The sequence below is a fragment of the Vulpes lagopus genome, chromosome 18 (assembly GCF_018345385.1).
Source record: "Vulpes lagopus strain Blue_001 chromosome 18, ASM1834538v1, whole genome shotgun sequence".
NCBI classification, from domain to species: Eukaryota; Metazoa; Chordata; class Mammalia; order Carnivora; family Canidae; genus Vulpes; species Vulpes lagopus.
The window spans coordinates 11,962,673-11,977,654 of NC_054841.1; the positions used below are offsets into that span (position 1 = coordinate 11,962,673).

A 14,982-nucleotide genomic window follows, 5' to 3' on the forward strand; every position below is an offset into this window, starting at 1 on the left:
TCCTCATCCCTTCTTTTGCTGTGGGTATGTAATTGCATTTAGTAAGCTGGCCACTCCTAAGAGGTGACACAAATCACTAACTCAAGGACAATTTAGCAGTTTTCTTGAACTGGACAACAGGCATGTTACATAGCTTTGCAGAAATTTCAGGGAGCCACTCTGGTCCTTTGAGAAAGAAAACATACTTTTGCCTAAAACGTGTTCCAGTCTGTGGGCAGTGTGATGCTGAAATGATCTTGCAAAATGGTTAAATGATTGACCTCAGCACACGCCCTCCTTTTTAAAATGGGTAAACAGGAGTGATTTTTTTTTTCCTTTTTTTTTTACAGGAAGGCCAAAGAAAGTGGATGGTATCTGCTACAGACAGACTTTTGGGTCTGAAAACACCGTACTAAAGAGTTGTTAGAGTCAATTTAGTACAGGGTTTTTCAAGCTCAGCACCAGTTAGACCTTGAGGCAGGGTCATTCCTTGCAGTGAGGGCTGTTTAGCAGCATCCTACTCACCCTCCTCCTTCCCTGACAGCCCAAAATGTCTCTAGACATAGCCAAGTACCCCAAGTGCCCCTTGGGGACAGAATTGAAAACTCCTGGTTGGCATCAGGCTGAAAATCACTGCTCTAGATAAAACCCAGGCACCACCTGCTATGGAGAGATAAAGACTCTTTAGAAAGATTTTCCTTTTGTTCTTTACTGATGTATCTGAAATGTGGGACCACAGAGAGCCATCATTTTATTCCAATAAATTAATAAAGATGAAAAAGTATTAGTTTCAGCGGGGGAGTACTTAAAATACAATAGTGACTTATAACTTTAGGATATTTCAGAAAGAACGGATTCTGAATTGAGAGAGTAAAGCCAAGCATGTCTTCCTGTGTTGGCACCCTTTGTGAACCTCAGAACTGTCTTCTACTCAGTGTCCAAGTTGGCTACTCTGTGAGTCTTCTTTTGTAAACCTGACCTCAACACCAGCCAAGAGATTTTTGTCTTTTCTTGGGAACTCACCTACTTACTGGTCAAACTAATTAATGGGTTAAAATGAATTCAAGAGATAAGAATCTTTTCCTGACTGGATTTTTTCCCTTTCCTGGGGAGGCAGGGGGAAGTAGGGAAGCTTACTTAAAATAATTGAGACCCACAATTCATTGAAACACAATTAATATTCTCCCATTAGAAAATATTTTTGTTAACTATTGAGACCAAATTTTACCACCACTTGAGAACTACAAGCTTATAACTGCCAATAAGAACAAATGAACCACAAACTAGAGATTGATATATATATATATATACACACACATATATATTACTATATCAAAAACAGCTTTACTTTTTAAAACTTTATTGATTTACCACCTGATTAAAGCATGGGATTTTAACAGTATTATACATAATATTTTTACATAGAAAACTTTACATAGCATTTCATATTATATAATTCGGCTTATTCTTTCAAAAATGTATACATCCATTGGGCAAGGAATGCTTTTCATTAAATTACCAATATTAAATGCACTTAATCATCGTGTACAGATTAAACAAAAGTAGCTATTAACTTACTTTTAGGCATTTTAAGGAGGTAAAACATATATTTTGCACATAAAGAAATATTTGATGCAAATATGAAGATAAAATTTTTTAAAAATTAGAACACTGAGAAAAACTACATCTTTGATGAGTGTCTTTTTGAGAGCAAGGATTTCCAGATAGATTCATTCTTTTAAATATTCAGCTTTGGTTTCTTTGTTTCTCCAACTACAAAGCTGCTGATAGCAAAACTTCAGGATTTCACATAAGTTCAAGCTATGTCTACTTTAACGCAAATGTTAAAACAGAACTCAGAAAATGTAGTATTAAGGACCTAGCTTCCGTCACAACCAATATCCATTTGCATCGTAACAACAAACATTTGAATGGGATGGTTGTACTAGCATCTGCCAGCAGGTTCCTTCGATAACTATAAAGACTACGAGATGGATAGCCATAATCACAAAAGAACAAGAAAAAGGTTTAGAGATTTTTTTTTTTGCATTTTGTACAAAAGTCACCTGTCAGAGGAAAATGCTGTGTTTCCAGATATTATTATACAATTCCCATAATGTAGTTCTTTGGTTGTACATGAGGAGTAACAGGAAAAAGGTGTATTTGACTCTAAAGATGCATGTTAGAAATCAAATTTCCCATCCACTGTTTGTTGTTAAGATGCCAGAGCTGGTGATTTCCCTAAAGGACAGTGCAGGAAAACAAAGTTGTTCCAAGTAGCATTATAGTAACAAAAACTTCTCTGGAGACCCAGCACAGATAATCAACACTTAAAGCATTCTGACAAAGAAATAAGGCCTTGGAAATATTCCATCTTCTCTCACATTGTTAGTGAACAGTGTCCTGGCCTGGGGCTGCAGTCACACGCACTCAGTTCTCACTAGTGTTTGAGTGGCACAAGCCACGTTTACCTTGAGATAGGATAGATTTATTCACAAAGTAGAATTTAGGCTGAATGGCTTATTTGTAGAGGTAAGGAATTTCCTCTGTATGTCACGGGCCACTGGCAAGAATGATTACCCCAAATGGTTTGACATCACGGTTTTTAAAAAGGTCCATGCTGGTACAGTTCAGATGCCTCATTCAGAAAATCCAATCTTTTAAAAGAGAAAATAAGAAAGAAAGAAAGAAAGAAAGAAAGAAAGAAAGAAAGAAAGAAAGAAAGAAAGAAAGAAAGAAAGAAAGAAAGAAAGAAAGAAAGAAAGAAAGAAAGAAAGAAAACAAAAACCAAACTCAAAGCTGAATGTTTGGGCATGGAACAAAATGCGTTCCCATACTCCCTGCTCTGCAAGAGGTGGCAAGAATGAAAGAGAAGGCAGGAAGACACATGGGGTGGGGTCACAGTTGAAAATGACGTGACGTGAGGACCTCCAGTCGGGAATGGAGCAGCACAGGGAATGGAAGCACGAACAGACATGCGCGTTCCTGAGCACGCTGTCAGGACAAATGTGGGTGGAGAGCATGGGCTTGTTGAGGCTGTGACCACAGCACCAGGGAAAGGGTCTCAGCTGCAGCATAAGGATGAGTGCATTCCAGGACAAGGTACATTAAAGGTGCTGACGTTTTCCATTCACAGTAAAATACTCGCCCACCGTCCCTTCTTCCTAAATTCTACAGCTCCTCTTCTCTAATGTATGTAAGTAACATAAAACCTAAACCTGCTTTTTTTCTTTGGTAGAGAAATTAAAATACTTTGGGGAAAATAGAAGTACTGCTGGCCCAAACCAAACATTTGGCCCAAACCAAAAAAAATAGTACTGCTGGCCCAAACCAAACATTTCTCAAGGCTGTTAAAAACAAAAAATGTTTAAGAAATCGGTTTCTTAGGAAACAAAAGCACCAGAAATCCTTCTCTATAAAGAAAAAAACATCTGATTTTAGATAGGTTCCCAACTTGCTAACTTCTAAGGCACCAGAGTTGACATCAATACAACCCAATTTACAGGACTGAAGAGCATAGGCAGAAGTCTAAATGTGTTAATGACTCCGTGTAACACTTGTTCTACTGCTGAGTGGAGGCTCGTGGGGAGCCCTGGGTGAGGGGGCGGAATGAAGCCTGTGTTCTCTTTCTCACCGACTCAGAATAAATCCAGCTTCCAAACAGACCACTTCCAGGCGCCAGGCCCCGTCTGTGTGCTGCAAATGTTTACATAAGCTGCCGGATCAGGATTCAGTTATAATTGGAGTTCAGAGTACTGCACCTTCATTAACACAATAAGGACCCCCAGAATCCAACCCTTCCAAAGAACGCAGCTCCTAAGCTCAAGGTCACGGCAGCACCCAGGCACAGGTCATCTCCTGCTGCAGTCACAGGTCACAGTTCCCTGTGCTGGCCCACCACAGCACAGGCCTACTCTGGGTGGAGGACTCTTGGCAGGTGGCTGAGGAGGTTCATAGACGGCCCTTCTCCCGCACAGCCGCCACCCCTCTCCAGAGGGCCCTTGAATGGGGACTGTGCAAAGCAGGGATGCTAAACTTACTATTCTGAGGTAAAAATAAAAGGTTTACTAAAATATAAATTAACTCTGTTAAATTACTACTTCATTTTTGTTACTACTTCATATATTAGATTTCAGAGGGTGTGAGATGGACAAGGTGTTCTGGAAATTTTCAGACCCATCCATAAATACTTACTTCCAAGGAAGGCTAATCGTCTTCATTACATTTTTTACTTTTTCCTACAGACGTTTTCTCCCCAAGTTACTAAAACAGGGAGAGCCAGGAGGCACTACCTTTTAAAATTTTTAACCTTGCAAGTTCTTAATTCTAAATTACTAAACTCTGCTTTCAATGAAATCTTCAATAATATCTTTTCATAAAGTACTTTAAAAATCACTCAGACGTTAACAGAACAAAACAAAAACAACCCCTTTCCCCACTAACTTTCTCCAAACTAAACAATCTAACTATAGCTGACTCACAACTGACAAAAACATTCAAAATTCTCCAACACACTCAAACAACAACAAAAAATCCAGCATATTTTAGGTGGCATTTAGCCATTACAAGAAATTTTATTAACAGACTCTCTAATAATCACGAACCTCTACAGCTATGTTCAGTGTCTTAAAGGAAAGCAACTTCCTCTGACAGAACGCAGACAGCCAATCATGGGACTCTGCTAGGAAATGGCGCATGTGCGTTGACAGGCTTGACAGTCTAGTCAGTAAGACGGAATGACGGAGATGAAACAGACTCCCCACCTACTGTGTTAACTGGCTATGCAACACTTTAATGAAATAGCACAACGTCTCAGCCAGGGACTGATGGGACCCATGTCGAGGCCAGCTTCCTCCAGGCCGTTCTGAGCTCCCAGATGCCGACTCCCTATTTCTACGATCTGACCCTTCACGAGATGTGCCAGGCAGAGGTGGCATGGTGAATGTTCCGCAGAGCTGTAGTTGTGGCCCGCAGGGGTCAGGGCTACCACACTGGTGACAGCGTCCCTGGTACCTGTGATGGCTCTTCTGGAATCCATATTTTATATACAACACCTATCCGTAGGAAGAACTTGCGCAGAACTGCTCGGAGCTCAGGAATCAGGTCAAACTGCATAATTTCACACAAGTAGGGGTAGTACATAGAAGCGTGTGCTTTAAACTTGAGGTCGGAGAGAAGGAGAGAGCTCAAATTAGACAGGGAACTACTTTTTCTGGCACTAGTTTCTCAAAAGTATTCATCTCACCCTGGAACTTCTTGTAATATTGGTGCTTTTCCTCACTATTTCAAAAGTTGGTGGGAAAAATTTGCAAATTAGAATGTCTTTTAATTATGTTTAACTCCAGACACAAATTCTTTGGGGATAGCTTTGCTACCAAACACAATGTTCGGTTTTAGTAAAGCAGATTCCCCCTTCTGAACCAGGGCTTCCCTATCTGGATGGACCCTCTCTTCCAACACAGCGGTGCTCCAAATCACTGCAGCATTTTAACTGCTACACACGCGCAGTTCCAAGGTCAGCCTTTCTTAACTGGGGTTCTTGGAGAGAGAGAGTCCCAGTATGCTATGGCACCCTTGTCTGCAATGAATGAACTTTCCTCTAATGAATCTAGAATGGTGCTAGTTATGTAACTGTTCTTGAAGAGCTGAGGAAATCATTAGATTCTGAGTAAAAAGGCAACCCAAACCTAGGTGCTAGTGGGGACAGTAGGATTTCCTGGTTTATACCTTTTCATCGTTTATTTTGAGGGTTTTTGTTAGAAGCAGCAACAGAAGACTTGTCCAGGCCTCCCGATGGCTCTCAGAATTTACTGTGATGAAATAGGCAAGAGCCTCACTGCACACACTGGAAGAATCAAGACAGGGGGTGGCATGTCAAACAGAAGATTAACTCTCATAATCTACGGGAGTGGAAAACTCTTCCTTCTTACAATGAGTACTTATTTACTGGGCACCTGGCTCTGGCTATGCATCTCAAGCAATTCACTAAGACTCAGTTTCCTTGGCTGTAAAACAGGGATAAATAATTGTACCAAATTCAGGGGGCTGTTGTGAAGTTTAAACATTTGCTTAGCTCAGGGCCTGCTCACAGCCTACGGCCCAATCAGCGTTTGCACACAATGAACACAGAGCCTATCATCCATAGCTGACTACACACTGCTTTTCTCTCTCTTCTCCTGTCACATATAATTGCTACTTTCTTTTTTCTTTTAATCTCTCTCCCCTAAACATGGGGCTGAAACTCATGACCCTGACCTCGAGAGTCAAGAGTTGCATCCTCCACTGACTGAGCCAGCCAGGCGACACTCTAAGACATTTTCTTAAGTATATTCCATAACAGTGGTTTACTGTGTCAAAGAAAGACTGAACATTTAAGGCTCCTGATTTTAATGCCACTTGCTTTCCCCTCAAAAAATCCCCTCACTATACATTCCCACTAGCAGTATAGGAGAGTTCATGTCTTACTTATCACGGTTGTCAGCACTGCATGGTAATGGTTTTAAATCTTGAAAGAGTGAAAAGGGCTTAGACAAATAGCATCTTGCTCATAGAAAGCTGGGTGGTGAAGATCTATTTTTCTGTCTGGGGCTCTCCCTCCATGCCTTCGCATTGTCTCCCCATTGCTGCAGTTTGGCATAATTCAAGTCAGGACATCCTGGTAACTCACAGGATTCCAATACATTCTTGGGAAGAAGGGAGCGTGGGAGGTTAGAGTCAACATTGCCGAAAGCGGACTTGACCAAGATTTCACTTTTGGCTTGTTGATTGAGCTCTGAGCACTTTTTACTGCCCCTGTTTCTGTGCTTTAAGAAACTTATGAATGAAAGAAATGAGGCCCCACCCTATTCAGGGCATTAACAAGTGAAATAGAAATGTCTATATATAGAAGGAAAAAGCAAAAAGGATAGCAGTCTGTGAGGCCATCAGCACGTAGGTATTTTTCTCTTACTCTTTTCAAGTCAGAGTATTATTGTGATGCATTTTGTGTTTTACAGATAAATACATTTATCTGACATGTAATCAGAAACCAATCTTCTTACGTTAAAAGTCGCTGCTGTATTTCCTCCCAGGAATCCCTGTGGTTCTCGTCGACATACATCCGAAACAGGATCCTCAAACAACAGGCCAGGCTGCTGGTTTCTTGTTTTAGAAGGTTAGGTTTAGATTTGCCCTTAAAACCTAGAGATTAGAGTTATATAAATAGTGCCTACTTCTAGGATAATGCTGAGAAATCACACAGGACCCTAATCTAGTTACTTTAAGGAACACTGAAAAGAATTATCTGAAATTTTTTTTCAATTAAAGTACAGTTAACATATAACATTACTCTTAATCACATTTGCTTAAACAAAGCAGTACCAACCTGTCACAGAGATGTGTAAACCACTCTTACAAGAAAAACCTATCACAAGCAAAGGCATAAAACATGTAGATCTGTTAAAGCCATAAAAAAAAATATGACACTGGGGCACCTGGGTGGCTAGTCAGTTGAGCACCTGTTTTTGGCTCAGGTCATGATCCCAGGGTCCTGAGACTGAGCCCCACATTGGGCTCCCTGCTCAGTAGGGAGCCTGCTTCTCCCTCTCCCTCTGCCCTTCTCCCTACTTGTGTTTTCCTAATAGATTAATAAAATCTTTAAAAAAATGACATTATAAAATAGGCATCTGGGAAGAAAATTAATGGTTGGTTACCTAGTAATGGTAACCATAAAAAATTATAGAGTATCACTTTTGTGCAAAGTTCAAAAGTGAGCCTCCCACTGTCACCTTCCATATATATATATCACTTACCTCCAGGATTTATGTATGTATTTTTGGAGGTGAGGGAGAGAGAGAACCCCTAAAAGCCTCAGCAAATGTATGAATGCTTTGTTTTTCCTAGACTATTACAATTTTTTTTTAATTACAATTTTTATATCATCATATTTAACTATACCATTTTATTTTTTATAACGATTTTATTTATTTATTTCAGAGAGAGAGTGGAGGGAGAGGCAAAGGGTGGCAGAGGAAATCTCAAGCAGGCTCCCTACTGGCTCAGTCCCAGGACCCTGAAGATCACAACCTGAGCCAAAATCAAGAATTGGATGCTTAACTAACTGAGTCACCCAGGTGCCCCTTAATTACACAATTTTAACCTAATATAAAATTTCTTTTTTCTTTTTAATTTTTATTTTTTTTTTAACATTTTTTATTTATTTATGATAGTCACAGAGAGAGAGAGAGAGAGAGAGAGAGAGAGAGAGAGGGGCAGAGACACAGGCAGAGGGAGAAGCAGGCTCCATGCACCGGGAGCCCGATGTGGGATTCGATCCTGGGTCTCCAGGATCACGCCCTGGGCCAAAGGCAGGCACCAAACTGCTGCACCATGCAGGGATCCCCCTCTTTTTTCTTTTTAAAAAATATTTTATTTATTTATTCATGAAGGACAGAGAGAGGCAGAGACACAGAAAGAGGGAGAAGCAGACTCCATGCAGGGAGCCCAATGTGGGACTCGATCCAGGGACTCCAGGGTCACACCCCGAGCTAAAGGCAGATGCTCAACTGCTGAGCCACCTAGGCGTCGCTAATGTAAAATTTCTTTATCTGCTAGATCAGTTTGAGTCTCTATCAATTTATTTTTCCAATTCTTCTTGAAAATCTCCCACGTGCTAGGCAGTATTCCTGATACTGGGATGGAATGCATCCAGCATATCCTTCTTTTCCCCTCAAGCATGAGAAGACCTGGCAAGTTATTCCCTTTTTTTAAAATAAAGATTTTATATATTTATTCATGAGAGACAAAGAGAGAGAGGGAGAGAGTGAGAGAGGCAGAGACATAAGCAGGCTCCATGCAGGGAGCCCGATGCATGACTCAATCCTGGGACTCTAGGATCATGGCCTGGGCCAAAAGCAGGCACTAAACCATTGAGCCACCTGGGGATCCTCAGTTATTTCAGCTAAATGTACAATATCAGGAGTTTCCCAAAGGCTTTCATATTTCAGGTTGGCAGCCAGTGGTCATTTGCCATAGCTGCTGTGTGGCCTCACCTGCTCTCCACAGGACAGTCCGTTGCTCGTAATTGGAATTGAAGGCCTTTGAGAATGAGTGAGACTCCTGCAGGCAGTCCAGCAGCTTGAAGAGATGCTGGGAAGACATGCACTTATACATGCCCTGGTCCTCCGTCTCTATGTGGATGTCTGCATCCAGTGTGTCTTGCTAGAAAGGGGAAGATGGGGGGAGCTATGTGAGGGTAGGCTGGTTCTAGACATTGAGGCAGTCCTCACTGCCAGAAGTCCTCCTCTGTCTGAGAATCACACACTTCATTCCTCACCACCCTGAATGTTTCTCTGTTACACTCTGTTCACCAGCCAGGGGAATAATTCTGCCCAGCTCTTGCAGGACATCGGGCTTTGTTGGCCCAAGTTTCTGCTTTGTCAGTACTGCCTTCGCCGCATGAACGTAAGCGTGTGCTTCTCTATAGGACTCCACAGTCCTCTTTTAATATTGTATAATGAAATTAGAAAACAAGAAAGTCACCCTGTACTATATGAGATGGAAGGTGTGAGTCTCACAATACTATCACAGACACACAGACAGAAAGTGCTAAGTGAAGCCTGAGTGGCATCTTTAGCTTCAGATGATTAATGAATGTAGTAAGCTTCATAACTGTGTTTTCAAATGTTAAAGGAAAAATACGTACAAAATGCTAGAAATTTTTATTGAACATGTTACCTAAAATGGGATACATACTTAGGGATTTTATATTTGAGCCTTTTAAGAATGGATCTAACTTTCTAAAAACCAGAGGTTACAAAGACAGCAGAGTTGGCAATATTCTCCAAATTGATCTATAGAGTCAGTGTAATCCTTATCAATACCCCGGATTACTGATTTACAGAAATTGACAAGCTGATCCTAAAATTCAAATAGAAACATGTGACACAGAATAGCCAAAACAGTGTTAATAAAAGCAGCACAAAATTAGAAGTCTCAAACTTCCAATTTCATTCAAGACAGTGTGGTATTAGCATAAAGATGGACAAGAAGGTCCATGGAACAGAACTGAGAGTCCAGAAATAAATCCTTATATTTAGGGTCAAGTGATTTCCAACATGGGTGCCAGAACAAATGTAAATGAACTAAACAAACACAAAATGAACTAAAAAACAGATCAAAGACCTACATGTAAAAGCTAAAACTCTTAAAATATAGGCCTAATCTTTGTGACCCTGAATTAGGCCATGCTTTCTTAGATGTAACACTAAAAGTACAAGGATTCAAGAAAAAAACAGTAACTCAAACTTCATTAAAATAAAAAAAAAATTTTTTTTGTGCTCCACAGGCCATCATCAAGAAACTGAAAAGACAAAAAAAAAAAAAAAAAAAAAAAAAAAAAAAAAAAAGGACAAAGAAAAAAAGAAAAAAGAAACTGAAAAGACAACTAGAGAACAGGAGAAAATAGTTGTAAATCATATATCTGATAAGGGACCAGTATCCAGAATATATAAAAACTCTTATGACTCAATGTTAGAAAGAGAAAAAATTCCAATTTAAAAATGAGCAAAGGGAAAAAAAAAATGAGCAAAGGATTTGAACAGACATCTCTCCAAAGATACACAAGATGCTCAAGGGTCGCTAGTCCCGAGGGAAACAGAAATCATCACAATGAGAAACAACTTCATGTCCACTGGGATGGCTGCGATAATTAAAAAGACAGTAACAAAAAAAAATAAATAAATAAATAAAAAAAATAAAAAAATAAAAAAAATAAAAAGACAGTAACAACCATTGATGAGGATGTGCAGAAACTAGAGCCTTCATCCACTGCTGCTGGGAAGATAAACTAGTACAGCTGTTCTAGAAAACAGTCTGGCAATTCTTCAAAAAACGTAGGCACCAGAGATAGCATATGACCCTGCAATTCTACTCCTAGGTATGTGTTCTAAAGAATTAAAAACATGTCCACATAAAAACTTGTATACAAATGTTCATAGCAGTGTTATTCATCATAGTCAGACAATGGGATCAATAGATGACTGGATGAACAAAATGTGGTACAGCCATACAATGAAATATTACTTTACATATACATACACATCCACATATATGTAACAACATGGATGTGACATGCTACACATACATGTTACAACATGGATGAACTTGGAAAACATTATGTTAAATCAAAGAAGCCAGACACAAAAGTTCATGTTTTATATGACTGTATGAATATGTAATATCCTGATTAAGTAAATCCATTGAGACAGAGGGTAGATTAGTGGTTATCAAGGACTGGGGTGAAGGAAGGCAGAATGACAGCTAATGGTTAGCACATTCTCTTTCACAGTGATAAAAATATTCTGGAGTTAAACAGGGGTGATGTTTGGACAACTTTGTCCAACCAAAACTCTGAACTGTATATATTTAAAATAGAGAAACAAAAAAGGATAGCTTTTGGGCTGGATCTAGCCAACAGACACATTTTGTTCATCAGTATTACATCACTTAGTAAACAGATTTCCTATAGGAAAAAAAAATCCTGATGCTGTCTCCTCTTGAAAAATTGGAAGACTGTCATGACTTGACCCACCTGATAGCAACATACTGCTGGGGCTGGGAGGTGGCTGCGGCTCCAGCTGGGCCAGAGCTCTCTGGCCTCCCAAGTCCCACCCACCCTGCCACACTCATTCACAGGATCTGCTAGCCCTTGAAGTACTTCATTTTACAACTGTGGTGTAATGTTACTATCCAACTTTTGGACACCCAATCCTCTGTTTCCAAGAATTACATATAAAAGGTTGTACATACAGAAAAAAATAAACTTTTCTAAAGAAAAAATTGGTATTTTTTATCCATATATTTTTCTCAGTTATTTGTGGTTAAACTGTACGCCACTTAGGAGGAATAGTCGCTGTGATTAATAACACACTTTTACAAAGCACCAAGGTGGGGATGGCACCTGAGCAGTGGGATGCTAGTAAACTGGCTCTTGGGAAAATTAAAAATAATAATAATAAAAAAAAAAGGCCTGATTTTTAGTGTTTGCTGATTTCTGTGGTATAAATATTCCCATCAGGGCCAATTTCTCAAGCTACCAATATGCCATGACTGAACACTCATCTCTCCCCAGCCCTGGGGAGAGATGAGCACGATGGGCTCTTGTGAGCCACTCCAAGTGGCTCCAGCACACCCCTGCAATCTGAGCAACCTCCCTACAGACAAGGACGCCCTTCTCGAGGCTGATCTTATTACCTGGGCAGCAACCATGTGTTCTGCGTCTTCCTTTCTGCTTGTGGCAGGGTAGAACACAATGTTGTCGATGGTCTGTATCAATTCCAACTGGACCACACACTTGATGAGGAGGCTGGCAAACAGTTTCTGATCTATATTAGATGATAAAGATTAACCCTAATAATGATTCAGCCAGAGTTGAATAAGTATTCACCAAACTCCTACTATGTGCCACACACGGTCCTTGATGCTGTGGCCTAACAATGAATAAGCTGGACAAAAACCCCATGGCAGAGACAGATGAGAAACAAGATATTGAAGTCTAAAGAATGGTAGGTCAAATGACAATGACAAACCTGCAACTGGGATACTTGAGCAAAGACCCGAGGGGAGGAGTCAGCTCCACAGGCAGGTGCGCCCCTCCACGCCAACCCCCCCCCCCGCCCGCCCCTTCTTCCAACGAGCTTCTCTGCCACCCGCAGGGGACACCTTCAGACAGCTCCCAACTGTGCCCTAAGCACTCCTCGCCCAGGTTCCTACAGCACTCAGACTCTCCAAAGTGGCTGACTGTCAGCCTTAAGGGGCAGGGGCAGGGGCAGTGGCAGTGGCAGGGGCAGGGCTCTTTTCCAATCTTAGTTCCTAATCACCTTCTGTCTGCTCTGGAGGTGGTATCCTCTGTCTGAATCTGCTTCTGTTTCCCTCAAGAGTCCCCTTTACCTTTCTCTTAGTGGCTAGCCATTTTTGACTAGCTAATCATTGTTTAGGGAGAATCTTCTCACTGGTGTGGCTTCTGCCTACTGACTAACTCTGGCTAATAGTTCCTCCCTCCATCTTTGTCTTCTCACTCTCTGGGCTCAGGGGCGGCCCACGTTGGGCACATCACAGGTGTTGACTGGACTATGACAAAAGTAGAGATTCCTTATTCACTAATTGTTACAGAATCAGAATGTTGAAAACATTAAACAAAGTGTTTAGGGATGGCAAACAGGGAGGATGGGTCATTTCCAAGTTTTGGAAGTGACTGTGTAATTGTGTGTGTGTGTGTGTGTGTATGTGCGTGTATTAAATAAATTCTCCATTTTGAATCAGTTTTTTTTTTTTTTTTGAATCAGTTTTAATAAAAGAAGAATATGGTGGATTTTAGGACATGTACATTTGATATATGCCAATTCAGTGACCAAAATTGAAAAGGAAGGAGAGGGATCCCTGGGTGGCTCAGCGGTTTGAGCGCCTGCCTTTGGCCCAGGGCGTGATCCTGGAGTCCTGGGATCGAGTCCCATGTCGGGCTCCCGGCGTGGAGCCTGCTTCTCCTTCCTCCTGTGTCTCTGCTTCTCTCTCTCTATCATAAATAAATAAATCTTAAAAAAAAAAAAAAAAAAAGGGAAGGAGAGTACAAGTGGCATGAGACTGTGCCTGTTGCCCTACTCACCACACAGATGCCCCCAGAGCAGGCTGAGATGGGAAACTGGAAGAATGTTCCCAAGAAGAATGGCAGGGGTCTCAAGTCCCAGGCACCTCTCAGAGTATAAACCTCTTGCTGCACCAAGAGTGGCTCTATTTACAGAACTGTACACACATGTACCCTCCACACAAATCAAACCTTTATCTAGAGCTGATGAGAGACAGAGCTCTTCCGCTCACCAGCCCCTGCAGAGGCACTGGCTGTACTGTAGATACTGAGGAACAGCATGTGAGTGTCCAACATGGTGCCTTTTTTTAAAAAAGATTTTATTTGAGAGAGTGAGCGAGCACGAGCATGGGAGAGGCAGAGACAGAGTATCTCAAGCAGATTCCACACCGAGCGCAGAGTCTGATGAAGGACTTGACTGCAGAGCCCCAAGATCATGTCCTAAGCCAAAACCAAGAGTCAGATCTTAACCAACTGAGTCATCCAGGCACCCCCAACATGGTGCCTTTTTATGGATTCAAATGGTGGTTATGTTTTATGCCTTCAAAAGATAGTTGGGGACCACATGTGACTTTGTCTAATGCACTGCCTCAGAAGTTTACAACAACAACAACAATAAGTTTACGACACTGTCAACACCGACAGTCCAGGCATGAGAAGAGGGTGGAATTGCTATGAAGAAAAGCAACAGAGCCACAGCTGGAAAAGGACCAGACTAGGGGAACATTCCAGTTTCTTAGTCAGCGGGAAGTGTGTCTGAGTCCCAACTCCACTACAAAGTGGCAAGTCATGTCATCTATCTAGGCCCCAGTTCATGCAACCGTAAATAGCATCTCCTTAAAGGGCTAGAGAATGATTACAAGATCACACAAATGAAACACACAGTGCAGTGCCTGGCTCACAGAGACTCTTAACACATTTTGAAAAATGACAGATGATAAAACATAACCACAAGTAACAGTGAGAGGCAAACTGATCAAAGTAATCTGACACTCATATCTAGAAAAGGGATCTCTAACACATAAAAAGCTCCCCCAAAACAATAAAAAGACTAACAGCCAATATACAATGAGGAAAGAGTTGAAAAGACGATGAAAAAATAGAAATGTGTTCTTAAACACATGAGAAACTGCTCAGCTTCACTCATAAGATCACGTGAACAGGTACAATTTTAACAGATAGGAATCTGTAATTATCTGTCAAGATGGCAAGTGCACTTCACCCAGCAATCCTACTGCGAGGAATTTACTATACAGAAAAACTCACAAATGACACACATATCAGGAGATTCAATGTAGTACTTTCTGTAATAGGAAAAGATTCCATTAGTAGGAACCCAATTAAGCAAATAACAGTACATCTATATCCTGAGATAACACCTAATA

At 40.9% G+C, this 14,982-nt stretch overlaps 1 protein-coding gene across 1 annotated transcript in view; it reads right to left on the reverse strand.

Annotated features, from left to right (window-relative positions):
* Nucleotides 1–1,322: 1,322 nt before the first annotated feature.
* ARFGEF2 (ADP ribosylation factor guanine nucleotide exchange factor 2) overlaps nucleotides 1,323–14,982 on the reverse strand; it is a 102,459-nt gene continuing 88,799 nt past the window's right edge. Inside the window, exons 35-39 of the mRNA XM_041732664.1 lie at nucleotides 12,211–12,341; nucleotides 9,009–9,177; nucleotides 7,020–7,158; nucleotides 5,707–5,824; nucleotides 1,323–5,139 (exon numbers count right to left, since the gene is read on the reverse strand). Of these exons, the coding sequence (XP_041588598.1) occupies nucleotides 4,963–5,139; nucleotides 5,707–5,824; nucleotides 7,020–7,158; nucleotides 9,009–9,177; nucleotides 12,211–12,341 (734 nt within the window). The 3' untranslated portion in view covers nucleotides 1,323–4,962. The remainder of the gene's footprint in view (nucleotides 5,140–5,706; nucleotides 5,825–7,019; nucleotides 7,159–9,008; nucleotides 9,178–12,210; nucleotides 12,342–14,982) is intronic.